This window comes from Marmota marmota, unplaced genomic scaffold (assembly GCF_001458135.2).
Source record: "Marmota marmota marmota unplaced genomic scaffold, marMar, whole genome shotgun sequence".
NCBI classification, from domain to species: Eukaryota; Metazoa; Chordata; class Mammalia; order Rodentia; family Sciuridae; genus Marmota; species Marmota marmota.
This window is the reverse complement of record NW_025999896.1, coordinates 3,498,922-3,526,902: the sequence shown is the minus strand read 5'-3', so window position 1 is coordinate 3,526,902 and position 27,981 is coordinate 3,498,922. Positions and strand designations below refer to the sequence as shown.

Below are 27,981 nucleotides of genomic sequence, written 5' to 3'. Positions count from 1 at the left end.
CCCATTTGAGGGTCAGGTGGGGAGCTGCCTGGTGCCTGGACCTGGAGGCAGCTGAGCCATGGGTGGATTTGCCTTGCAGCTGACATCATGAGTAGTGACTCTGAAATGGAAGTGTTCGGCGTTGCCGCTCCTTTCCTCCGGAAGTCAGAAAAGGAGAGGATCGAGGCTCAGAACCAACCTTTTGATGCCAAAACCTACTGCTTTGTGGTTGATTCAAAGTACGAATATGCCAAAGGCAAAATTAAGAGTACCCAAGACGGGAAGGTCACTGTGGAAACTGATGACCACCGGGTAAGACTTGTACACTCCCTTTGTGGGCAACTGGCCTTCTGTTCCTCATGTTACCTTGAATATGCCCCCATCCTACCTCCAGCCACTTCCAGATGAGGCTCTGGGATGCCTCATAGGAAATGGATTTAGACTTCATGGGTGTCCTCAGAGAAAGCAAGGCAGTACTGGCCTCAGGTTGCAGGGTGGGAAAAGAGTCCCACTTGTGGTAGATCAAAGCAATTAGCTTTCAGGTGCTTTTATCAATGTTCACGTGCTCTGGGCCAGAGGGGATCAGCTTCATGTGTCTCAAGGGTATGGAGTTGGGAGTCCAATACTAGGAGGAACGCTTTTAGAATATTCTCCTGTGGCAGTCTAGGTTTCTCTCTAATTCTAGCAATGGCCATCTAACAGAGGACATACAGAAAATACATAAGGGATGCTAGTGGATCATAAGCTCAATACGAACTAGCTGCCTGCCTGGATCAGAAATGCGATGAGCATTGTGGTTCACTATAATCTGTTCCAAGCCACTGTGGGAATGAATGCTGGGAGAAATTCTGGATTTGGACGTTCTATTTTCTGTAATCTTGAACATAAGAATCTGCAAATGTTCCAAGAAAAGTCAAAGAGTAAGAGACAGATAGAAGAGGGGTGAGGGAGGGAGAAGAAAGGAAGGAGAGAGGAAAAATAAAACCCGAGAGACAAGTAAAGGCGATGACGTCATTGAGTTGGATGAAGGAAAAGGGCATTGAAATTTATCCTCTAGTGCTACCAGGCATTGAAGCCCCCACAGGTGGCTGTCTACATATTTCGGATAAAGAAGCTAAGAATGGGCTTATAAAACGGGAACATGAGGAGCTAGATTTCATGAATGATAATCTAGGACCATCTAAGAAGCCTTGTACAAGGAGGATGGATGGTCCTGAATGGTGTGGATGAATTCCTGCTCGGAGGCAGGGAAAAGGCAGGCTTCCACTCACACTGTCTGGAGACAGGAGCAGGAAAACTGGCCATTTTCAGAGGGTGGTCACATAAAGAAAGAAGGTAGGGGCAGGATGAGGAGAGGAAGACAGCTCGCGCCATGGGTGCCTGAGGCTCTGCCCCCCTAAAGCCTGAGGGCTTTGGGGAAGAGGTTCTGCTTTTTGAGAGGAGTGCAAAGACATTACAGGGCATTTGCCTTGTGGTCCCCTCCCCCAGCTCATAATCCTCTGTTTGCAGAAGGGCCCGGAGGGGTAAAGTGGGGCTGCAGGACTTTTATGAGCATGTGCAGGGAGGGTGGTAAAGGGGGAAAGGTGTGGGGTCAGGGGGCTGGACAGCTGCCTTCAGAGCACTCCAAATCTTGGCTAACTCAGAGGCCACTGACCTGGGGATCCAATGCCACCTCCCTCTCTGTCTTCTCTCCCTGCCTCAGGACTGCCCTATGGACATGACATTTTTCGCTGAGTAGGTAGGAAAACTCCCCTCAGTTGCTGGAGCTAGGTTTTGGCATAGTGGGCACTGCAGAGCTGAATGGTTCCTGTTGGCTCCCACTCCTGCCCTCAGTCCCCACATCCTGCACAGAGATCCTCTAGTCTCATTTCTGTTATTGTTCCCTCACTCCAGGCCCATCAAAGCAGAAAAGGGAAAAAGTCTTCCAGTAACAGAAACAAAGCATATTCTACCATCAGCATCATAGCCGCCCAGTAGCCTTGTCTTCCTTTGCTGTCACTCAGGTGTTCCCCAATGTCCCTCCTGCTGTCTCTACGCCAGTCTTTATAGGAGATGGACACCTGCAGCAGCAATGCACAAACAATATTAAGCACCAGAACTCTTCCTCTTTCAGACCCTGGTGGTGAAACCGGAGGATGTGTATGCAATGAACCCCCCCAAGTTTGACAAGATCGAGGACATGGCCATGCTCACTCACCTGAATGAGCCTGCAGTGCTGTACAACCTTAAGGACCGCTACACGTCCTGGATGATCTATGTCAGTGGTGATGGGCGTCGTGGCTTTCCTGGGACATTTGACATGAGGGGAAGAGGGAACGGGAGGTGGAGACATTTGTGTGGGTGACAAGATCTTGAAAGATTTGTGTTTGACCAGCTGTTGAGGGGAAATGAAAAAAAAAGATGAGAAAGCAAGAGATGAAGGGGGTAGGAAGAAGAGGGGTTGTTGGCAGGAAGGTGGGGAGGAAGACAGAGAGCTGGCAGAGCAGGAGAGATGAGGCCATGGTGGGATTGGCATTGTCACTTTCTGCATGAGGTCCAGCCACCCTCCTCCCTGAGACTCAGTTACCTCATCTATAAGTAGAAGCCATGTCTTCTCTCCATTATGAGTTTATCAGAAAGAAACACAAATAACAACAAAGGCAAAAGTTTTTAATATACATACACATGGATACGTACGTATATGGTTTCCCCCACAGACCTACTCGGGACTCTTCTGTGTCACCGTCAACCCCTACAAGCGGCTGCCGGTGTACAACCCTGAGGTGGTGAATGGCTACCGGGGCAAAAAGCGCCAGGAGGCCCCGCCCCACATCTTCTCCATCTCGGACAACGCCTATCAGTTCATGCTGACTGGTGAGCACCAGAGGAAGGGGCAGGAGGGCGAAGCCTGCACTGGACAGGCTCAGGGCAGCTGTCCCTCAGTCCTGGACCTGCCCCCTCTGGTGTCCAGCACAAGGACGGGAGGGGGAGGAGTGCAAAGACGTCAGACCATTTAGGGCCTTGCAGGCCAGGACACGTTTACAAGAACTGGTTAATATAAGGGAAGAAACAAACAAAGGAAATGCAGAGAGATAGGAGAAACTGCTCACAGCAACACAGGTTTATTCCAGACAAACTTGCAGAGGGGGGTTCTGGCAGAAGCTGACACCCGTCTTCTACTTAAAGCCTCAGGAAGTTATAGGGGAGGGAAGGGGTGGGGGAAATTTTGCAGTTTGGCCACTGCTCCACTGGAGTGGAGCAACAGTGAGAGGTAAACAGGGCATGTGACAGAATAACTGGGGGCCAGGTGTCCAGGTTGTCAGAGAAGGGTTCTTGTGATCATCACCATCATTCTTTGTGCTGGCCACTGTTCCATGTCAAACTGGATGTTTCTTAAGATTTCAGTTCCAGGGCACAATTCTCATCATAGGATATTATTGTCTGGGGTTTAGATCAGGCTGACTGTTGTTCTGGGTCACAGTAAACACAGGGTGACAGTTGTTCTAAGGTGGAGGATATGTTTCAAAATGGCATTGCCTAAATCAAGTTCTCCCTAACTTAAACCACATGAAACTGACATTGCACAATTTAACGGACTGCTTGAGAGATAGATGGAATTAGGGAGCTCTTTTTTATATTGCCATCAACTCTGATTTATTTTTCCTTTGGCAGATCGTGAAAACCAGTCCATTCTGATCACGTAAGTATTCAAGGAATAGACTGGTTTCATAGCTGTGGCCAAAGGTGTTACTTGCTTTATTCTGTTCATTAAAAAGTGTTTGGAGCAAAGTCTACAGTGAACAGATAGGTTTGGGATGGGCACAAAAGCATGCATAAGACCCCGGGGCTCTGTCTCTCTTTAGTAGTCTCTCAGGTTTGTTTGATAGGTGTATATTAGATGTGGTTCAGGCTGTCCAGATGAGTGACATCTGTTTATACATTTAACAGGACTTATTTCTTCTTCTTTTTTCTCCTTTCTCTGTCTTTCGATCGCCCTGAATAGCGGAGAATCCGGGGCAGGAAAGACTGTGAACACCAAACGGGTCATCCAGTACTTTGCAACAATTGCAGCTACTGGAGACCTCGCCAAGAAGAAGGACTCCAAAATGAAAGTATGGAGGGGAGAAAGGCTTGTTCAGCTTGTACTTCTAACCTCTGTCTTAACTTCAGAATTAGGAGGCTAAGTGTCATCACATTTCCCTCCGCAAGGAAAGGAAGGCAGGCTAGGATATAAAATCTTGAAGGATAAGTGATCATCTTAGACAACCCAGTATGTTAGATCTCACAGGACCAGATTCTGTGATTTCTTCAGAAATAAGGCTTCAAGCCTTAACTAAGAAAGATGAAATTGGGGGCAGCTCAGGATGCCTGTCCTTAAGGGTAGAATCAGATACCAACTGGAGAGAGCAATAGTCCATATTTGCTTTTGAACTCAAATGTGTAGCCACAGTATGAAATGAATACAGACAATCTAAATGAACTGGAGAATCAAGTGTTCACGTAATGTCCAATCAGGAGACCCAGCTAGTGTCAAATAAAATGGGATGATAAAAGTGCTTTGAGAAGGGCATGCTGCTGATTTGGTTGGTCCTCAAATTGGAAAGTCAGGGAGGGAGGGACAGGCCTCACCAGAGCTGCCAGGCAGGAGAAACAGAACTGGTGAGAAGTTTTAATTGTCATGTTTATGGTTTAAAAATAAATCTTCCTTCCTCCCTTGATTTCTTCATCAGGGCACTCTGGAAGATCAAATCATCAGTGCCAACCCGCTGCTGGAGGCCTTTGGGAACGCCAAGACTGTGAGGAATGACAACTCCTCCCGCTTTGTAAGCCTGAGTTGGTTGCAATTGAATCTTATTTGTAGATTACAAGACAGGAAAGATGCCTGTCCCAGGGAGTTTAGAGACCAGTGGAGAGCAACAGTGAGAGGATGTGACAAATAAGATACTTTCACATGAACTTCAATAAACAGGGCATGTGACAGAATAACTGGGGGCCAGATGTCCTTTAGATGGGGTTGGTAGGTAAAGCCTCTCTAAGGGGCAGTTCTTTGGCACATGAACCAAGATCTGCAGGATGAAAAGGAGCCAGGCTTTAAAGTCATCAGGATGAAGGGAAGAGAAGCACACAATCCCTGAGGTGGAAAGGGCCTGGGGAAGGGACCTAAGGAGAGTCTGTGAGGTAAGGGGGCAGGTTGCATGAGACAGGCAAGAGGGAAGAAGTGACCTGGTCATGGAGGAGGACATAGGCCACAAGAAGTTATTTGGAATCTACTCCTAGTACAACAGGAAGCTCCTGAAGGATCCTGTAAGCAGGGAAGTGATATGGTTTGATGCACATGCTGAAAAAATTAGTCTAGTTGCTTTGTTGTCTAAATATGTGCAAGGGATGGGGGAGCACAGGCCATGAGGAACAGGAGCAACAGAGCTACACCATTACTGGAAAGAGAAGAAAGGAGAAGCGGGGAAAGGTTCAAACTACAGGGGGAAGGCTCCCATTCATACTGCCCTGGAAACCAGGTGGAGTCATTGGGGCCATGGTAGGATCAGGTCTCTCTTTCCCCCTGCAGGGAAAATTCATTCGAATCCATTTTGGTACCACTGGAAAGCTGGCCTCGGCAGACATTGAAACTTGTAAGTAGATACACTGGGATCAGATGAGGTCTCAGCAATTGGGGATCACTTTGGAAGCCAGGGCTTTGTTTGTGTTCCAGATCTGCTGGAAAAATCAAGAGTCACCTTTCAGCTGAAGGCTGAGAGAAGCTACCATATCTTCTACCAGATTCTTTCCAACAAGAAGCCTGAGCTCATAGGTAAGGGTGCCTTGGTCTTCATGCACCAGGGGTTGTGAATCACTACACCGTGGAGAGCTGTAATCTGTCCATAGGTGGCAATGAAGGACATTTGTCCAGTGAAGGACATTTATTTTAGGCCCATCATGTGGCTGTTTGGGCAACGACATGCCAATGTGAAAAACAGAGAGTCAGTAACAAGATCAAATCACTATTGGATTCAGCCCTGGCTTATCAAAACCTTCTAAATAACTAAGCATTTAATTGTCCTTGAGCGCCCCCTTGTGTTCTGGCACAGAAACCAACCTCTCATCAAATGTGAGGCCCATGCAGCAGCCTGTGTGGAGAATCACTCTGCTCCTTGTTCTGTACCTAACAGAGGCATCCGTGCACACTGTCTTCTCTGCTCTCCGGCTGTGTCTGCTCAGCCTCTGGTCAGCAGCTTTTCAACAAATTTTTTAAAAGGCTATGATTATACCAAACAACCTGTACTTCCCACAGGCAGGGTAGCCTCCTGTCCTGACCCTCCCTCAGCCAGTTTTCCCTATTAGCTTTCCTTAACCTACATTGACATGCATCTCTGTCATATTTGAAGTAAGAAAATTTAAATATTCTCTCTAAGGGTTTTTTTTTTTTTTTTCAATGCTGGGGATAGAAACCCAGGGCCTCAAGCATGGTAGGCAAGTGCTCTACCACTGAGCTGCATTCTGAGAGTTCTTTATCTATGTAGCATTGAGAGACTGCAAAGTCTCCCTTGGACTATGTTTTTAGTCATAGCCTTAATATTGTGAAGCTGTCTAGAGGTTACTAACTCTACATTTAATTTGGCTCCAGCAATTAAAGTCCTAGGCCAGGATGCAAGAGCTCAAACCCACAAGGTGATATTTTCTTGCATCTCCTCAAACTACTTATCATTTCAGAGCTGCTTCTCATTACGACCAACCCTTATGACTACCCATTCATCAGCCAGGGTGAAATCCTGGTGGATAGTATCGATGATGCTGAGGAGTTGTTGGCTACAGACGTAAGTGGGAGAGATGGAAAACGTGGTGAATTCCTCCTCCATCACTGGGGCAATGGACTGACAGGCTGTTCTTTCCATGCCAGAGTGCCATTGACATCCTGGGCTTCACCCCCGAAGAGAAATCTGGACTCTACAAGCTGACGGGGGCTGTATTGCATTATGGGAACATGAAGTTCAAGCAGAAGCAGCGAGAGGAGCAAGCGGAGCCAGACGGCACAGAAGGTACAAAATCCCCACAGCAGACCATAGGCCAGAACTGGTAGGTTGTTCACCATTTGATGTTTCTCTTGAAATCAGTTAATACTTTTTCTACCTAGAAGGGTCATGACCCTTTTCTGGGCCTCAGATGCCTATAAGCACCATCACCTCCCACTCTAGCAGAATCCCTAGAATAGTCCTGTTTCAGGTGCAATGAGAAGTAACCAGGGCTTTCTGGAACCTAAGTCTGCCTTTTCAGAAAATCCCCATCATATTCTCTGACTTCCCCACCTAAGCAGCTCAATGTTATGGAATGTAAGACATACCAAGATGAGCTCAGCCAAGCTTTGAACCACTGCATGATTTTCAGAGTCTCTTCTACCTTGCTGAACATTAGCTTTCTTTTCTTTACAGTGGCTGACAAAACAGCCTACTTGATGGGCCTGAACTCCTCGGATCTCCTGAAAGCCTTGTGCTTCCCCAGAGTGAAAGTTGGGAATGAGTATGTTACCAAAGGTCAAACTGTGGATCAGGTAAGGTACTGGCTCAAGGCCAGAAAGGGACCAAAGTCCCTTATGGTCACTATCTTCCTACTTATTAGCTGATCTTCCCCACCCCCACAGGTCCATCATGCTGTGAATGCCCTTTCCAAATCAGTTTATGAAAAGTTGTTCTTATGGATGGTCACTCGCATCAACCAGCAACTGGACACCAAGCTCCCGAGACAACACTTCATTGGGGTTTTGGACATTGCAGGCTTTGAAATCTTTGAGGTTTGTATGATTTATACTCTTCCTTTTATACATGTTTGTATGGGGAACTTGTTTTTCATAATCCTAAAGGGAAGATGTCAAAGTGTTTATTTTGTAGAAAAGCTAGATAGAGTGAATCAGGTTAAAAAAAAAAAGGGACCATCTTGGGAGGGTTTGTGTCATTTTGAGAGGCAAAGACTTCTGTAAAGTGGAATTTTAAAGGACATCGCCAAATAGTTTAACACAAACAAACAAACAAAAATGCTATCAGTGACTTAGGGAAAGCCAGAAAGACAAAGATACAATTTGAGAGTAGTAAGTCAATCATGTAATATTTTTGTATAATTGTTCTACTGCGTCCATGAGAAAAGCATACAGATTATCAAAGTGTGTATTTAGTCTCTAGACAGCACTAGACATGCAGGAGAAAAAGAAAAAGCCGAGCTTGTGGTTGTAGTTGAGGGAAAGCGCAAGTCAATAAGGTGCACAGAAGAGTTAGCACAAGACAAAGTGCACAAGAGACGCTCAGACTATGGGAGCTCAGGAGAAGGAGAAACAGCTTCTAGTTGGATGTTTGGAGGTCAGACTCCATGGAGAAGAGGTGGTCAAAGCCTGGAAGAATGTGACTGGCTCTGAAAGGATGAATGAACAGGGGAGGCCCAAGGCAGTAGGCAGAAATGCTAGTGGGTCTCTGCTTTTGAAAGTAGACTAATTTTTCAAATGAATGTTATATTTTGGTATCAGTATAATAGCCTGGAGCAGCTGTGCATCAACTTCACCAACGAGAAACTGCAACAGTTTTTCAACCACCACATGTTCGTGCTGGAGCAGGAGGAGTACAAGAAGGAAGGCATCGAGTGGACCTTCATTGACTTTGGGATGGACCTGGCTGCCTGCATTGAGCTCATTGAGAAGGTAACCTCCTCTGTCTACTCGGTCCCTGCTGCCCATGTACTCTGCTTTTCACATTTACCCAGATGCCTTTTTGCCTTGTCTTAAATCTAGCCACTGGGCATCTTCTCCATCCTGGAAGAGGAGTGCATGTTCCCCAAGGCAACAGATACCTCCTTCAAGAACAAGCTGTATGACCAGCACCTGGGCAAGTCCAGCAACTTCCAGAAGCCCAAGGTGGTCAAAGGCAGGGCTGAGGCCCACTTTTCACTGATCCACTACGCAGGCACTGTGGACTACAGTGTCTCGGGCTGGCTGGAGAAGAACAAAGACCCCCTGAACGAGACTGTGGTGGGGCTGTACCAGAAGTCCTCCAACAGGCTCCTGGCACACCTCTATGCCACCTTCGCTACTGCGGATGGTAAGAAACTCCAGAAACAGTGAGGGTCTTGTCCTCACATGATCTCCTTCCCTTTGTTCCACAGGACCCAGTAGACTTTGTAGATCCAACAGCACCTGCCCTCTTGTTTCTTTCAGCTGACAGTGGGAAGAAGAAAGTTGCAAAGAAAAAGGGTTCTTCCTTCCAAACTGTCTCTGCACTTTTCAGGGTATGAAAAATACAAGTTTATTTGCTTCTGGTTCACTTAAGTTACATCAAAATGAGAAATGGAGAGAGATTCTATCCTGAGTTTATTTTAGAATAGTAATACTGTCTGAAACTAATCACTTCACTGAGGTCGAGGGATAATATGATCATACATACATGAGGTGGAACAAATATGGAGCCAAAATTTCTTTCCTTTTCTTTTTGAAGGACAATTTTTATTATTTTTATGTGGGGCTAAAATTTCATTGTCAATTGTACTGCATTTTGGCTGAGTTGGCTGGCCAGGGAGGAGAGTTCCCAGCACCAACTCTCCAACTCACCTTTAGGCAACAGTAATAGCAGCCCATGCTGTGGCAGGAGCAGGACACAGGTCCAAAGTTGATTTCAGAAACCATTTTATACTCTGGCTCACTGGGAGGTAAAAGACTGACAGGTTGAGTTCCCCATATCTAAAATACTTGGGACCAGAAGTGTTTCAGATTTTAGACATTGGAATATTTCTTATACACAGGAGATTTCTTGGGGATGGGACCCAAGTCTAAATGTAGAATTCATATATGTTCCATATATATCTTACACATATAACCTGAAGATGACTTTATGTAATATTTGTAGTGCACCTGCATTTTCCTTATGACCCATCACATGAGGTCAGGTGTGGAATTTTCCTCTTGTGGTGTCATGTCAGCACTCATAAAGTTTTAGACTTTGAAGAATTTTGGATTTCAGACTCTCAGGTTAGGAATGTTTAACCTGTGAATCAGTTATTTTCCTATACCTCTAGACATAGGACCATTAAAGGAGAGGGTTCATTTTACTATTCTTTGGAATTCATGATAAATTTATATACCTAACTTATTTTTCATCGCAACATATCTGTGTCTTTGTAAAAGCCGTTAAATTGATCTTTTCCTTTTAGGAAAACCTGAACAAGCTGATGTCAAATTTAAGAACTACTCACCCTCACTTTGTGCGCTGTATAATTCCCAACGAAACCAAGACCCCAGGTGAGGCACCTGATGGCTCTCTAGAAGGTGCTCAGTTTGCGAGAAATTCTGTGTGAAGCTGATGTGTCTTGCTTCTGCTCTCAGGGGCTATGGAACACAGCCTGGTCCTGCACCAGCTGCGGTGTAATGGTGTGCTGGAAGGCATCCGTATCTGCAGGAAAGGATTCCCAAATAGGATTCTCTATGGGGATTTTAAGCAAAGGTATGCGATAAAAATATTGTATATGCTTCTTAATGAGATATACAAAGACTAGAATTTTAGAGAAATATTGGCATGAAAAAAAAGCATTTCAAAAGAACAGTTGTAGGCTTTCATATAAAATAAATAACCTGCCACTCAGTCAAGACAAACTATACTTGTTTCTTCCATGTTTTTCTCTGGGACTGATCTGATACACAGAATGGCAAAAAAAAAAAAAAAAACAGGGCCTAAAGGTCCCAAGGTCTAGATTCAGGCTAGTTAGCAGTGAGACTATGGTCCAGTTTGGTTTTCTTTTCTTTTCTTTCTTTTTTTTTTTTTTTTTTTAACTCTTGTGAACTTGGTCTTCTGGCCTTTAGGAAGAGAGGCCTAGAGTTGCTGGTCTCCAGGGTTTTTGTCTTTGTCAACAGCTTATAATTAATTCTGTGTCTACAATGGCAGATATCGAGTGCTGAATGCCAGTGCAATCCCAGAGGGCCAATTCATCGACAGCAAGAAAGCTTGCGAAAAACTCTTGGCCTCCATTGATATTGACCACACACAGTACAAATTTGGACATACCAAGGTAATGCCTCAATTCTGACAGATGCTGGCCTATTTGTCTTGTTAACGTCTCCAGACAACTGACTAATGTCACTCTTCTCCCCTCTAAGGTATTTTTCAAGGCAGGCTTACTGGGAACCCTGGAAGAGATGCGGGATGACCGCCTGGCCAAACTGATCACCAGGACACAAGCTGTGTGCAGAGGATTTCTCATGCGTGTGGAGTTCCAGAAGATGGTGCAGAGGAGGTAGAGCAGGGTCTTTGTTCAAATGTGCACTCCCTGGGGAGAGAGGGAGTCTCCCTTAGGAATGAACAATGTCGTGTTTTTTAGGGAGTCCATCTTCTGCATCCAGTATAACATTCGCTCCTTCATGAATGTCAAGCACTGGCCCTGGATGAAACTCTTCTTCAAGATCAAGCCCCTCCTCAAGAGTGCGGAGACTGAGAAGGAGATGGCTACCATGAAGGAAGAGTTTCAGAAAACCAAGGATGAACTGGCCAAGTCAGAGGCAAAAAGGAAGGAGCTAGAAGAAAAACTGGTGACTCTGGTACAAGAGAAGAATGACCTGCAGCTCCAAGTACAAGCTGTATGTGTTTTAGAAATCTTTTCTTTCTTTCTTTCTTTTTTTTAAAAAAAAATCCTTCTAGATTTGTTTATGTATTTAGGAAAGCTGGATTATTTGTGGGATTTTAAAAAAATTTTGTGTTGGGATGCTCTATAAATGATTTCATATAGAACAAAAACACTGGATCATCACAAACCTTATCTCATTCAAGGAAATTGTGATTTTTTTTGTTTTGTTTTTTAAAGGAAAGTGAAAACTTGTTGGATGCTGAGGAAAGATGCGACCAGCTGATCAAAGCCAAATTCCAGCTTGAGGCCAAGATCAAAGAGGTGACCGAGAGAGCTGAGGATGAGGAAGAGATCAACGCTGAGCTGACCGCCAAGAAGAGGAAACTGGAAGATGAATGCTCAGAACTGAAGAAAGACATTGATGACCTTGAGCTGACACTGGCCAAGGTTGAAAAGGAGAAGCATGCCACCGAGAACAAGGTACTGTCCTGATGGGTCTTTCTTGTTTGATGCAGTCATTGCAAACTAGACTTTATTTCTTTTTATAATTGCTTGTGACTTCTTCTTAGGTTAAAAACCTTACTGAGGAACTGGCAGGGTTAGATGAAACAATTGCAAAGTTAACCAGAGAGAAGAAGGCCCTGCAAGAGGCCCACCAGCAGACCCTGGATGACCTGCAGGCAGAGGAGGACAAAGTCAATTCTTTGAGCAAAATCAAGAGCAAACTGGAACAGCAAGTGGATGATGTAAGTAAACAGTGTTCATCAGGACTCTTCAGGGCTGAAAGAGCACCCAGGGGTCCTCTTGCAAAGCCTTTGTTCCCTAAAAGGAAATGGTGCCTTTTTTTAGCTGGAAAGTTCTCTAGAGCAAGAAAAGAAGCTCCGAGTAGACTTGGAGAGGAACAAAAGGAAGCTGGAGGGAGACCTGAAGCTTGCCCAAGAGTCTATATTAGATCTGGAGAATGATAAGCAACAGTTGGATGAAAGGCTCAAGAAGTAGGTCCTAAAACCACTGCTCTCAAGTTTATAAGTTACTGGGGATTCTGTTTTCATACAGTGTACACTTCCCTCCCCAGGAAAGATTTTGAATATAGTCAACTACAAAGCAAAGTAGAAGATGAACAGACTCTGGGCCTCCAGTTCCAGAAGAAGATCAAAGAGTTACAGGTAGGAGGCCTTTGGATTTCTCTTTCACGTGTGGTGTCACTCACTCAGTGTGCTGGAGCTCTAAGCCATTTAGAACAAATGGGCAGGACAATGAGGCTGCCTTTCTCACAGGTTCCTTTCCTGCCAGCTGACTCTGCAGGGATGCACAGTGATTTTCTTAACTTATAATAAATTCACAATTATTTGGACCAACATTCAGTTGAGTAGAAAATATCCTGGGTTGGTCACTGCGGGGGTAATGACCATGCTGGTAAAGGAAAAAGCCATTGAAAGAAAACTTATCAATATTCCTATTTCTTGGGGAAAATCCATAAACAGATTTGTCTGATAGGAATGGAAGCTAACCTATTCTTTTATTTTTATTAACATGCATTACTTAATATGTACACATTGACTTCAATGTGATATTTCAATGCATGCATAAGGCATGCATTGATCAAATTCAGCCTGCCTTTATACAACCTCCAATCCTTTTCAACCTCTAGTAATCACTATTCCACATTTTTTTCAACCTCCACATATGAGAACACGTGATACTTGCTTTTCTGTGCCTGACTTATTTCACCAAACATGTTGTCTCCCAGTTCTATCTTATTAACTGCAAATGATAGGATTTCATTCTTTGTATGGCTGAACAAAATCCCATTGTGTATATGTACCACTTTTTCTTTATTCATTCATTCGTGGATGGGCTCTTAGGTTGATTTCATATCTTAGCTGCTGTGGACAGTGACCCTGTGAGTTGGTTACTCTGGAGGAGTGAGTGACTGGCTGCTTGCTCTGTATAGGCACGCATAGAGGAGCTGGAAGAAGAAATTGAGGCGGAGAGAGCGACCCGCGCCAAGACGGAGAAACAGCGCAGTGACTACGCCCGGGAACTGGAGGAGCTGAGCGAGCGGCTGGAGGAGGCGGGCGGAGTCACCTCCACGCAGATCGAGCTGAACAAGAAGCGGGAGGCGGAGTTCCTGAAGCTGCGCAGGGACCTGGAGGAGGCCACCCTGCAGCACGAAGCCATGGTGGCCACGCTGAGGAAGAAACACGCGGACAGCGCGGCGGAGCTCGGGGAGCAGATTGACAACCTGCAGCGGGTCAAGCAGAAGCTGGAGAAGGAGAAGAGCGAGTTCAAGCTCGAGATCGACGACCTCTCCAGCAGTGTGGAGAGTGTGTCCAAGTCTAAGGTGCCTGGCTAGGGTGGGAGACACGTAAGGGAGACACGTTGCACCTGGGACCCTTCATACCTGACCTCTGCCCGCCTTCTCTCCCTTTCCCAATACTTCATTCAGGCCAATCTGGAAAAGATATGTCGAACTCTGGAGGATCAGTTAAGCGAGGCCAGGGGCAAGAATGAGGAGATTCAGAGGAGCTTGAACGAGTTGACCACACAGAAGTCTCGGCTTCAGACTGAGGCAGGTGAGCGATGTGCAGGAAACCAAAAGGGCGAAAACACAACGGCGCCTAGAACAGTGTGCGTGTCTGAGGGAGAGTCTCTAGGAAAGAACATTTTCAAGAGAGAAGTAATCAAAATAACCTACAAAGGGGGCCATCTACAGTTTCCTAAAGGAAGAGAGCACTGAGTTCGGTAAAAACCAGAGAGAATAAGAAGGGACCCAAAATATCACCTTGTTTAAGCTCTGTCACAATTAGGATCAACTTGCTTCAGCTGAAATCTCATTGGCAGAAATAGGACGAGAAACCAAGACTCATGGCCTTTCTGCTTCTTGATGCACATCATGTGCATTCGGGTGTTTTAGAGAATAAAGACAGAAACAGGGCCAACTGCTCTTGGTTTGTCATAAAAATATAAAGGAACATTATTTGAGGCTTTTACATTGAAAATGTGGCTCCACCCAGGACTGGTCTGTCATTATAGGTTTTGCTCATCCATATTTTGCTGCATCCATAGCCAAGACAATGGAGATGAGAAGTGTAGCTAGTTGTCACTTCTACAATAACCTTAAGGTTGACCTCTGGAGTCATAAATTCCCACCCTCTTTTTTTCTCTGACTTCTGTATAAGGATATAAACCTGAACTTACCTAATTTACGCAAGAGTCTAACTTCACATTATTAGAAATATAAATCCAAAATATTCCTCTTTATGACCAACAAACAGCTGGAAATACCAGCCACTGGAGAGGTTTATTGGGAGTTGTTAAGAACCACTGGTAATGCTTCAATTTACAATTATTCCCCCCACCTTTTTTTTTAATCAACAGAAGCCACTCCCATCTTCCAGTAGTTTAAAATGATATCAGGTTATGCTTTCCATTTCTTCTTCAAGAAGAGCCCACATCTTATCGTTTATTCTTTCCCCAGACCTTGGTACAGGGCCTTATACACAGTAGAAACTTGGTGAATGAATGAATGCCATGAAAATATTTCCTTCTGGATATAGGTGAGCTGAGTCGTCAACTGGAAGAAAAGGAAAGCACAGTGTCCCAACTTTCCAGGAGCAAGCAAGCATTTACTCAACAAATAGAAGAGCTCAAGAGGCAACTGGAAGAAGAGAGCAAGGTATCTCCTCTGAAGGATTTACCCTTGATCTAATTTTCATATACTACCTGCAAATAAGATAAAACAAACAAAACTGCAACTTTATTCCATAGGTGATGTTAGCAGGAACATACCTAGATTGTATGATGCACATAGGATTAAGTCCACTGGGGGCTCTTTCTTAACTCCCACAGGCCAAGAATGCCCTGGCCCACGCCCTGCAGTCCTCCCGCCATGACTGTGACCTGCTGCGGGAGCAGTATGAGGAGGAGCAGGAAGGCAAAGCCGAGCTGCAGAGGGCGTTGTCCAAGGCCAACAGTGAGGTTGCCCAGTGGAGGACCAAGTATGAGACGGATGCCATCCAGCGCACGGAGGAGCTGGAGGAGGCCAAGTACGCAACTCTCTGCCCTTAGAAGAACTAGAAACCTTCAGTGATCATAATGCTTTAGAACTCCTTGGGGGTACATTTGATGAATTTGTTTTTGTTACTAGATGTTTTCCTGTTACATGTGCCTTTGAATATAGTGCTGTGCCATTAGAGGAACTTACTGTTAGTACATTTCATTAAGACAAACAACTTTGATCTTGGTTAAAGACAAGACAGATTATTGATCACGGATTTTGAGCAGACAGGGAATTCTCCTGGGCTTATGAAAGCACTGGGTGTTTGAATCACATAGATTAGTGATTCCAACTTGATGAACAGTGATGTTCAAGAAGATTGAAACTTAAATAGCATCTGCTTCTCTTTCATATTCTCTAAGGAAAAAACTTGCTCAGCGCCTTCAAGATTCTGAGGAACAAGTTGAGGCAGTGAATGCTAAATGTGCTTCCTTGGAGAAGACCAAACAGAGACTGCAAGGGGAGGTTGAGGATCTGATGATTGATGTGGAAAGAGCCAACTCTCTGGCTGCCGCTCTGGACAAGAAGCAGAGGAACTTTGACAAGGTGTGGGATCAGCTTCTTCTTGGGTGAATACATGATGTGGGGGAATTCAAATGGCATGGAAGGATGAGATTGGGTCCCATACCTGATTCTTCCCATTCCCAGGAGGGTGGCCTTGGGAAAGTCTCTGAACTTCACCAAGATGTGGTTTCCTTGTCTGTGAAACAGAATGGGAATGGGATGGGGGTGAAAATCCTTTTCCAACATTGTCAGTGGATATGAATCAATTTCTACAATGTCATTCAGCCCCAAGCCTTGTTCCTTCCCCCTTGTGTCAAGATGGTTGTTATGTGGTACTCTAACTTGGGTCCCAAGGACAGGCTTTTGGAATTTTCCCCTCTCAGTATGGCAGATAAGGATGATTTGAACCAATGTTTTAATAAAACACTTAGAAGTTCAGGGCCATTTTCATATTAGGAACAAAGCAATTTAGCCTAACTAATTCCTTCCCAAAAGATCCATTTGCTTTTTGGAGATAGCAATTGTTACGGATTATCTTGAGTAAATGGATGGAATGAAATCCTGGTTAGTCCAATAATCAAGAAGGATCCAGACACCACCAACTTAGTACTAACTCTGAGACTATTTGCATTATGGTAATATTTAGTAAGAAGCTTGGAGGAGAACTCTTAGAAATCCCTTCCATCCTGGTGTTTCAGGTGCTAGCTGAGTGGAAGACAAAATGTGAGGAGAGCCAAGCAGAGCTGGAGGCGTCTCTGAAGGAGTCCCGGTCTTTGAGCACTGAGCTCTTCAAACTGAAAAATGCCTATGAGGAAGCATTAGATCAACTGGAAACTGTGAAGCGTGAAAACAAGAACTTAGAGCGTAAGCTGCTCCAAACAGTCTGCGATGGTCCGAAACTGCCTCCCTTCACACTCCATAGCCAGTGTGCTGGATAGGGATGGCTCCATTATTCAGATCCCCGCACGCATGTGTATTGAGGCACCCTCAGAAAGCGTTCACTATCCAAGCGTTCTTTTTCAGTCTCTCTGAGCTACATCTTATCTCTAGGAAACAGCAGTCCTTAGAATTTTAATAAACTAGTGAAAAAAAGCATTGAGTTGGTGCTTTGCATGCCTGGCAACCCGTGCAGAGGCGTCCAAGTACAATGGAAACTTATTTCATTGCAGAAGAGATAGCGGATCTCACAGAGCAAATTGCTGAAAATGGCAAAACCATCCATGAGCTGGAGAAATCAAGGAAGCAGATGGAGCTGGAAAAGGCTGATATTCAGCTAGCTCTGGAAGAAGCAGAGGTGAGCATGAATGCTGGGGAGGCGGCAGCAGAGACAATGAGGGGGAGCCTGGGAGGCCAGCTGAGCCCATTCTGTATCTTGGCTTTTGCCTTTGCAAAATCACAGTCCTAAAGCCTTTCCCTTTTCTGTCAAAGAGTGTAACTGAGGTTGAATGAAATAATACCTGTGAGTTATCTTGAATGTATTGGAGAAAGTCATTACATTTAAAGAATGAGATTTTACAAAATCTTAGGTGAATTTCAAATATTTGTAAAGTGCTTCCTGCTCCTGGGAAATATGATGATTTAAATGTTATTGTTGTTGGGCATGGTGGTGGAGGTGAGGCAGCAAAGCCAACCTCAACAACTCAGGGAGACCCTGTCTCAAAACACAAATAAAAAGGGCTGGGGATGTAGCTCAATGGTAGAATCTCCTCACCACCCCCAGATTCAATCTCCAGACCCATGAAATTAAAATAAGTGTTATTATTGTTTTATTGTATAATCAAAACTAAATAGCAGTGAACCTTATTCTATTTTTGCACTGAAGATAAATTCGAGGTTTTTTAAAAGTAGCTTTGAATATTATAGAGTTCGATTTAGGAAATATCCCACTGAAGTTTTGTTACCCCAAAGGTCATAGAGCAGACTTATAACAGGCATAGATACCATTCGTTTTGTTTTTGTTTTTTAAAGGCTGCTCTTGAGCATGAAGAAGCCAAGATCCTCCGAATCCAGCTTGAACTGACGCAAGTGAAATCAGAAATTGATAGAAAGATTGCTGAGAAGGATGAAGAGATTGAGCAGCTGAAGAGGAACTACCAGAGGACAGTGGAGACCATGCAGAGTGCCCTGGATGCAGAAGTGAGGAGCAGAAATGAAGCCATCAGGATCAAGAAGAAGATGGAGGGAGACCTGAATGAGATTGAGATCCAGCTGAGCCATGCCAACCGCCAAGCGGCAGAGACCCTTAAGCACCTCAGGAGTGTCCAGGGACAGCTGAAGGTTGAAAGAGCTACCTTGGGGGGTGGGAGAGACCTCTCTTGTCCTCATATTCTCAAAGATAGAAGGCTCATGGTCCTAGTACCTCCACTTCAAATAGAATTTTCCTTTTCCCTCTGGCTAGGACACTCAGTTGCACCTGGATGATGCTCTGCGGGGCCAGGAGGACCTGAAGGAGCAGCTGGCAATCGTGGAGCGCAGAGCCAACCTGCTGCAGGCAGAGGTGGAGGAACTGCGGGCCACACTAGAGCAGACAGAGAGGGCCCGGAAACTGGCTGAACAGGAGCTCCTGGATTCCAATGAGAGAGTGCAGCTGCTGCACACCCAGGTAGGGGCAGAGAGGACAAGGTGAGAGGGTTCGGCCTCCAACACAGCTGTGTAACGCCCATCCTCTTGCTGCAGAACACCAGTCTCATCCATACCAAGAAAAAGCTGGAGACAGATCTCACCCAGCTCCAAAGCGAGGTGGAAGATGCCAGCAGGGATGCCAGAAATGCTGAGGAGAAGGCCAAGAAGGCCATCACAGATGTAAGGCTTCTCTTTCCTGTTTCGCAGGGCGACCAGAACCGTGCATCATTAAAGTCTATGGTCTTCCCTCATCTCCAGAGAGTGCCCTGAGACAGGCAGAGTCTCCCCCAGGACACACAGGGTGGACATGTTGCTCCAATACCACTCCTACCTCCCCTCAAACTCAGCAGTTACCCCCTCAACATTTAAAAGTAGGACATAGGAAAAAAAAAGAAGAAGAAGAAAGAAAGGGATCACATCCTGCTTATTTTTTCAGTGGAAAGGCATGATTTTCTTTCCTTCAATATCTGACTTCTTCCAGATATGGGAGTAAGGCCTCCTGCTGTCACTGTCCTATTAGGTTTCTCTCCCCTGTGTCTAGCTGAACTTCCTGGATATCCTGGAAGCTCCAATAGCACCACCTGCTGCCTGATGGGAGAATACTACCTCAAAACTATTTTGCTTTCCTGTTTGTTCAAGCACCACCTTAATTCTCCAGACGCCTTCCTTTAATCTCCAAATTTGTGAGACTGGATATTCAATCGGTCTTCTTCAAATCTCAGGATCCTTTGAAAATAAATATCAGTGATAATGAAAGAAAGAATTCTTGAGTGGGACAAGGTCCCAAGGAGTTCAGTTTCAGGAAAGGGAAGATACTGTTTCCCATCCAGGCCTTGTGGGTTTCATTTATTAGGTTATTTATATCTCGGTTATTTTAAACAGTTTTTATCTCTCTCACATATATATTTATTAACACACACAAAAGTGTGTGTATTTATATGTGTGTGTGTGTGTGTATTTCCAGGGCGGAAGACATGCTCACTAATTGTCCTACTTATTATCCTTTGACTTCAGCCTGGCCTCTGGTCCTCTGGGGCACCCAGGTTTCAACAGCTCCAAGGCCCCTGAGCTTTGTCTTCATCTTTGTGGGTCTGATTTGTTTTTCAGGCTGCCATGATGGCTGAGGAGCTGAAGAAGGAGCAGGACACCAGCGCCCACCTGGAGCGGATGAAGAAGAATCTGGAGCAGACAGTGAAGGACCTGCAGCACCGGCTGGATGAGGCTGAGCAGCTGGCGCTGAAGGGCGGCAAGAAGCAGATCCAGAAACTGGAGACGCGGGTACTTGCAGGAGCAGCTCTGGCAAAGCTGAGCCCAGCAGCCTCCACACTAATTTCTTGATCATTCATTCTCCAGCCCCACACTAATTTCCTGACCATCTCCCTCAGATCCGAGAGCTGGAGTTTGAGCTGGAAGGGGAGCAGAAAAAGAACACCGAGTCTGTGAAGGGCCTAAGGAAGTATGAGCGGCGAGTCAAAGAGCTAACGTATCAGGTAGGTGGAAAGAGAACCTGACAGGCATTTTCTCTGTAAGGTGCAAATGCCACCTTGGATTCTCCACCTGTATAGAGGAAGAAACACTTGAGCCCAGCAAACTAGCCAGGCCTTGTACATCTCTATTCCCTCTTCTCTAGCAACATTCCATTTTTGTCATTTTTAGAGTGAAGAGGACAGAAAGAATGTGCTGAGATTACAGGATCTGGTTGATAAACTTCAAGTGAAAGTCAAGTCGTACAAGAGGCAGGCAGAGGAGGCTGTAAGTCAGGGAGGAGGGTAGCTTTGCAATGGTGGCCTGGTCCAGTTCCTACAGGGAGCTCAGAGAGAGGATCTTACCTGCTGGGCTCTTTGGTTTCAGGATGAACAAGCCAATGTTCATCTCACCAAATTCCGGAAAGCTCAACATGAGTTGGAGGAGGCTGAGGAACGTGCTGATATTGCGGAATCCCAAGTCAATAAGCTTCGTGCCAAGACCCGAGACTTCACTTCCAGCCGGGTAAGCTATTGACCCTGGTGATTGCAGGGAACCCTTTCCTTTATGGCTGGGGAATCTCAGGCTCTGGAAGAAAAGGAATTTGCTTCAAGTCTCTGAGCTGAGCACTAAAGTCAGGTCAGTAGTTGACAATACAAAAAACATCATCCAGAAAAGGGATGAGATGAGGGGTGCCTAGTGAGCTCTCTCTCAAGTGCCCCCTGCTGGTATAAAAGAGGCTGCTGCAGGAATACCCTCCAGAGCCAAATGAGCTTGTCTGTAGTCACTATACAAGTTGGAGGATTACTATTCAGAGTATGGGACTTGCTCTATTTGGTGGCCAGTTCCTAAGGCTGTAGGGTGACTTCACATTGCTTAATGGTACATCCTCCCAAGGTCCAAAAAGTATCTGTGTCCCACCAAGATAAACAAGTAACTCCCTGATGCTTGCTGGGAGAGAGGATGAAATATGTCTCTGCTGCCTGACTTGATTAAAAGTGTCCACTTTCTTTCCAGATGGTAGTCCATGAGAGTGAAGAGTGATCGAGCCCTGCTGGAACAGGACAGAAGATATGCAAAATGTATATTTTCATGCTTCCTGACCAACATTTAACTTCCATGTGACTCCTTTTCACATGCAATAAATTTTACCTTGTTTTCAGTTTGGGGCATTTCATTGGATTTGTCTTCCTCTTTCCAGCCTGGAAATGATTCCTTGGATGATTTTTATGCCCAGTGTTGAACTCTCCATAAGCGGATGGCTTTGTAAATGCAATTGATGAGTGCATATATATGGGAGGGAGAGACTGCTTTGGGTTTAAACTTGAGAGGTTATATAAAAAAGAAAAAAAGACAATTAGGTTAGCCATTGCTTTGGCAGTGGGTAGGACGGAGTTTTTCAAAAGAGTCATGTCTTAATATGATATAAGGGAAACACATATGTTAGGTTCAGAAAACTCTGACTCAACTTCATAGGGTTATAAGGAAATGGACCAGATCACCCTCCTCTATATTCTACAGGGGAAATATCTAGTAAATATTTATTGGGTGGTTGCTCCATGCAAGCAACTGTGTCAGTAGGAATACACAGATGAATAAAACAGTGTCAGGTCCTTTTAATAGTTCAATCTAGATTTCCCACATGTCCTGTTATCTTGGCTCAATCTGCAGGATTTCAGAGCAGCACAACCCCAAACCTCACTCCTCAACTCAGGGTGGGCCTGTCATTATCTAGAAAAATACAGCAGGAAGTCAGGATAACTATCCTGCTGATCTGTGGCTGGACATACTGTCTTCTAACCTGGGACCATTTGTCATAATTGAACTCATCAGAAAGGGCTGCCAAGTTCCTTTATTTATCTGATTCTAGAAGATTAGGAGATGACCCAGCTTGACTCAGGTGGGAATTAAAGTAGTTTGAATCAGGTGGGAATTAAAGTCCATGGGGAGTTCCCTTCAGTGCTCAATACCAAGTTAAGCAGCTTCTGGAATTTGCCATTAGGATAGGAAGGGGGCTGCTATGGATGTCATATTTGGCCTGTCAGTGATTTCAAAGCTTTTTGTTTCTGAGGCCATATCACTATCACTTTGACTTATTTTCAATACTTCACAGCAACACTATGACAGAAAAGTGAGATGTCCTTCTGGTGGTATCTGTTCCTGAGAGGAAATTACAGCAATGTGAACAAGTCTGATCCATGCCCAGGCCTCAGACCTGGCCAAAAGGGCTACAGTCATTCAGTCATTCAGAATTTATGAAGACCGCTATTGATTGTTTTCCTTGGAAAGCTGGCATCAGAGAAAGCAAACAAAGTTTCTCATTGCAAAGATATCCCAATTATTAAGTAAAGAGGAAATGAATTGGAATTTCACCACTTTGATAAGAAATAGAAACCCTTAATGAATTATGACTATTAGAATCATTAGAAAATAGGCAGCTAGACATGATATGTCCACTGACGGAGGTGCACACTGTTACCGACAAAGAATGCCTGCCCAACAGCTTCCCTGGATCTGATCAAGCCTAGGGATGTGACTGTTACCAATTTAGAAGCAATACAGGGGATAGAGACATAAGGTGCAATCAATAAAATCCAAGATATAGGGAAATCGATATGTGACTGTTACCAATTTAGAAGCAATACAGGGGATAGAGACATAAGGTGCAATCAATAAAATCCAAGATATAGGGAAATCGATAGAACAAATCACCTAGTTCTTTCTTTTTTCCCCATCTAATTCTTTCAATAAATAAATTACAAATAAAAAATAATAGAAATGAAAGGGGGAACTATAGAATAAAAGAGATGTAATGGGCTTATCTATCAATTGCACTATATGGACTTGGTTTGTATAAATAAGTGTTAAAACATAGATACACATATGTGTACTCTATTTTGTTAAATCTGAATACAGACTGGATATATCTGATGGTGATAAGGGATTCTTGTTCATTTTTAAGGCATGTGGTACTGTGATTATGTTTTCTGAAACAATCCTTATCTTTTAAAAGCACATGCTAAAATATTTCCAGACAAGAAGGGAAGGGAAAGTAAGCAAACTATCTTTCAAGTCAACTCATATGATAGAATTTGAGACATAAAGAATTAATAAAAGAGGTTTCTGATTTATTTTATACAGAATGGGGCCTCAAACTTGAAAATCTCTTGAGGCGTTGGGACCTGACAGTGTCTACTTATGGAAAAATGTGCCATGTCTCATAAAGGAGATGAAATGAAGTTTGATTCTGGAAGTTACCTATGACTACCTCTATTAGGCTTTGATTTTGTGAAGAATATACATGAGAAAAATTCATTTTCTAAGAGTTACTATTAAGATGAATTTTACCAGCGTTCCATATAGTAAAAGATACCCATGATTATGAAACCATAAGCTCTGTTATTGAGGAGAGAAAAATGAGAGTAGGAAGTTCCTTCGAAATAAAGAACTGCTGTGCCTCAGAGGTCAGAAAGCGGGGTGGGGCGGGTCTTATCTGGCAATGGAAAGGAGGAAGATAAAATCAGCCACAATTTACTGACTCCTACTGATGCACTCAGCACACACTATCTCTTATCATCCATATAAAGACTCAGTGATGATGAACTTGACTTAATACACCTGCTTATTATAGATGATGAAGAAACTAAAACACTGGGCAACTTGCTGAAGGTCAAAATGGCGGAGCTGAACATGTCTTTAGATTCCAAGACTGATTCATCCTACAATGCACTGACTATTTATCTGGGCAGCTGGCCTAATAGATATGAGAAACACCTTGAGGAGGTGGATCATGGGACAAAGAAGTGTCAAAAATGGGCTAATAAGACCCAAAGAGTACTTCTTTTCTGATTACGATTTCTGTTCACATCTTTTAGGCTTTCCATTATAACCCTTCTCTTGCCTACCAAATTGGCCTACCTCATCCTCAAATAGTCTACCCTCATTCCATCATTTGGTGGAAACATGGGTGACCTTTAGCTTATTTGTGATGTCCACTGGCTCTTCTGTACATGAGCTCTAAAACAGGATGGCAAAAGGATGAAGGGTCTTCTTTCTTCCAGTGTATGTCTTTGGGAGGGATCTCCCATTTACAAATTTTAAGGGCCATTGCAATTATTTTTGCCTTTCTTAAATACATAGCCACACTCTTCTATTCTTTTTTTTTCTGTTATTGAGTTTATTTTATTTTTCTTCCTATAATCTTCATATGATCCAGAAATCTTTGGTTTTCTGAATTCCTTATAATGAATCTCTAGTCTCAAATCCCAGCAGTGGATTTCCATTTTTATTACCTTTTATAATACTTTAATTATACAAGAAATACATAAGAATAGGATTCAAAAAAGATCTGTCAAGTATAAAAGGACTGCCAACTAGGATGGTAGCCTCCTTCTTTATTTGGAACAGATGAGATCTTAACTTATAATTGGCAGGTGTCCCCCCTCTTAAGGACATGAGGGACACAGTTTCTAATAGGAGTAACATGTCCTTATGAGGGAAAATGGGCTGTAGTTTGCAGCCTGCCACCAGTTGGTGAGGGGAGCTTTTCATTTCTCCACGCCTGGGTCATCGAGACAGCTGAGAGTTTTAATAAAGCAAGTGTGCCTCAGAATGGGGGATGAGCAACCACCCAGAACACAGAGGTCTATTTACACCACTCCCAATAATCCCACTGCTAAAAAGAGCTGAAGCACAGAGGTGCCTTGGTGATCTGGTTGTCTTCAGCTATGCCGAGACATTCCGGAGGCTCTCATTCCGGAGGCTCTCATTCTGGAGCCAAGGACTGAAGACGACTCCGATTATTTTTATCTAAGATGTTGCATGCTTTCCATGACAGCGGGGAATAAGAAGCTTCTACTCTTGGGCATTTAAGAGCTTACTCCATGTTATAGCGATGAGATGAGGCTTTCCTTCAGGAGTCCTGAGGAGATTAGGAGAGCAGGTGATAGATGTTTGCCTAGGTCATCCTCATGGAGAACCCTGACACCACCTTATGGAGAAAAGAGGAAACTTAAATTAAAAATATTAAAAAATAGAGCATTATCATCACATAGGCTTCCCCAGTGATTCAGGGATACAAAGACAAGTAAAATAGAACCTCAGAGCTTAAGAACAGTAAAGGGAATATAAGCACACAAATAATAAGAAGAAAAAATAACAAACCATAGAGGTAGTGGGTAATTGAGGAAGGTGACAGGGTAAAAAAGTCTTATAGTCAAAAAACAAAGCAACAGTCAATGGTTTTAGCAATGAACAACAGTGTTGTGTATATAGCATGCTCAACACATACTTGAATCAAATTCCTAGTAGTGAGAATACAAGGGAGGGAGACGTGTTGCTCTTGAAGAAAACAATTTCTCTCTTTTTTTCTATATCAATGATCTGCCTCCACATATCAGTAACAAAGAGAGAATAATAACCCAGAAGTCCAGAGGGCTTTTTGTTTTTACAAATATGGGAACAATGCTATCCAAGAATTTTATTATTATTATTATTATTATTATTATTACTATTATTATTATTATTTTGGTTTTCTGAAAGAACAAGGATAGGCATGGCTATTTGCAATTCACACAGGCTCATAAGCCTAAAGTGAGGATCAGGTATCTGAGAGAGGCCCAGTGGGGTAAGGTGCTGCAGTGTGAAGGCAAGAGATCCTCAGTGCCTAAGGCCAGGGTCAGAGCCACCATCCCTCCAAGTTTAGCCACCGGAAGTTTCAGGCATGTGTCTCCTTACACTGGTCTTTCTGAATCTGTTATTTACCAACTTTTTACTACTATGTGCCCCAAATCATGAATAGAAGCAGAAATCCTCAAGCTAGACCAGGAAAAGCGGGAGGGGATGAAGTTCATGTTTTAAAGCCTCAAGGCTCAGAGAAGAGGGGTAGGGGTGGAGGGACACACATTTCCAAATATGGCCCAGTCTCAGCCCTGGGCGAGATGAGCATCCGCAGCAGCTGTGCCTATTTTGGGCCTGGGGTCTCTGTCCCAAGAGCAGCAGGTGTCAAGACCTGACAGACAGGGCATCCTGGCATCATTCCCAGGGGCAAAAGCCAGCTTTTCAATTAATTGTCTTCAGCTAGAAATATCAATTGTCCTTGTTTTCTGTTTCCTAGGGACCCACCAGCTTTGGCTATTCAAGCCTGCCTCATCTCACAGGTGTGCTCAGGGCAATTTGCAGGTTTTGGAGAAGAGGGTAGGTTTAGGACATGCATCCCTTTCTGAACTGGTAAGGAGGGAAGGAAATATTCTCCCACAATCCCACCCTGATGCAAAAAACCACAGAAGAGAGAAGTTAGAGGGGCAGACAGGTTGACTGCCTTTGCTACCATCCCAAGATTTAGTGTTCTGGGCTCCTGACCATTCTGATGAAGGAGCAAAAGGACATCCAGTCACGGAGAACTGGCGTTCGAGCTGCCAGGCAGTTTCAGACATTCTTTTGAACACTAGTATAATAACTACCAACATGCCAGGAACAGCAAATGTTGTAAGCCTCTAGACACCTCATTCCTTGTTGAAAAGTAGATTAAAAAACCATGAATTTTCACCTTTTAAAATGATTTGCTTTCAGTCCCAGAGTAAACCCCAATCATAACAGGGTCTTATGTGTAATGAACAATCCATAAATACACACTGATTAGATCTGATGTGGCCACCATCGACCTGCCATTGACAAGAGGACACAGCCCAGTGGAACTTGTTCTCATCTTTTGAGAGGTTCCATAGACATCACAGAATAAAGCCGCTCCCTTAGGGATGATCAGCATTTTAGCTGTGACCTCACTAGGTCCTGTTACAATAGGGTGTTTCCCGGCCACCTGTTTCTTCCCCACATTTCCTCTGTGCCCACATTAGAGATGGGCTCAAAAGGGCAGTGCCTGCTAGGCTGTCTCTAAACCTAGCTTGGGTGCTGTCAGCAATGAGACTCCAACCTCTGTAGGTCTCTTCTCTTCTATTCCCAGAATAGCTCTCCAAACTGAGATTCAAATTTCTGACTCTGAGCTTGAGACATTTCTGCTGCCTGATCAGCTGGTGCTGAGAAGGGCTCCTGGTCACTGGACCTGGTTCCCTCCCCTCCTTCCTTCAAATTCTGTCTTGTCTTGTAATCCCGAGAAATCCATGGTCTTAGTTTCATTGTCTGAAATACAGGATAAGAGATGAACATAGGCTTTTTTGTGTGGCTTTTGACATTTATGAAAGAAAATATTAATAGTAGTCCTATGGTTTAAATCATTTAAGCTCCTGAGATAAAAAATACTGCTTGAATACTAATCATTATTCTAAAAGAAAGGAAGAAGTAATTCTGACAGGTCTCTCACTGCACTTAATGGCTCCACTGAAATCTGATTTGGATTTTAAAGGCTGGTGATATGAAGATCTGGCGATCTCAGGTGCACACAATTCACAAGCTATTTAGTCCCCAAGAGCAGGCAGGTGCCCCTTGGCTTACAATTCAGTTCTATCCTAGGAAACCCATCAGAAGTTGAAAACATCAGTGGAAAATGCGTTGAATCCACCTAACCTACCAATCATCCTAGCTTAGTCACACAGCACACTGGAATGTTGGTTGTTTTCCCTGTGATCACAGGGCTGATTGGGATCCCTGGATTGTGCCACCATGTAGTAACAGTAGAGGATGTGCAGCCTATAACTGTTGGGAAAAAGGTACAAATTCAAAATTCAAAATACAATATCTGCTGAATTCATATTGCTTTCCCACCACTATAAATGGAACTATCATTGTAAAGCAGAAAGGGGCGCGTGAGATCAGGAATCACAGAGCAAGAATGA

The 27,981-nt window shown here is 44.1% G+C and overlaps 1 protein-coding gene across 1 annotated transcript; it reads left to right on the top strand.

Annotated features, from left to right (window-relative positions):
- Positions 1–87: 87 nt before the first annotated feature.
- Myh3 (myosin heavy chain 3) lies at positions 88–21,354 on the top strand. The gene is made up of 39 exons (XM_015504491.2): positions 88–291; positions 2,093–2,236; positions 2,676–2,832; positions 3,631–3,658; positions 3,962–4,070; positions 4,689–4,781; positions 5,525–5,588; positions 5,669–5,767; positions 6,667–6,770; positions 6,854–6,992; positions 7,383–7,501; positions 7,592–7,741; positions 8,465–8,635; positions 8,726–9,032; positions 9,149–9,219; positions 10,138–10,225; positions 10,310–10,427; positions 10,866–10,989; positions 11,078–11,214; positions 11,299–11,554; positions 11,779–12,021; positions 12,111–12,287; positions 12,391–12,536; positions 12,617–12,707; positions 13,496–13,885; positions 13,991–14,117; positions 15,102–15,220; positions 15,394–15,590; positions 15,964–16,147; positions 16,804–16,969; positions 17,275–17,399; positions 18,074–18,382; positions 18,504–18,707; positions 18,782–18,907; positions 19,835–20,005; positions 20,113–20,217; positions 20,384–20,479; positions 20,579–20,716; positions 21,209–21,354. The coding sequence occupies exons 1-39, from the start codon at positions 88–90 to the stop codon at positions 21,233–21,235; spliced, it is 5,823 nt and encodes a 1,940-aa protein (XP_015359977.1). The 3' UTR covers positions 21,236–21,354.
- Positions 21,355–27,981: the final 6,627 nt, after the last annotated feature.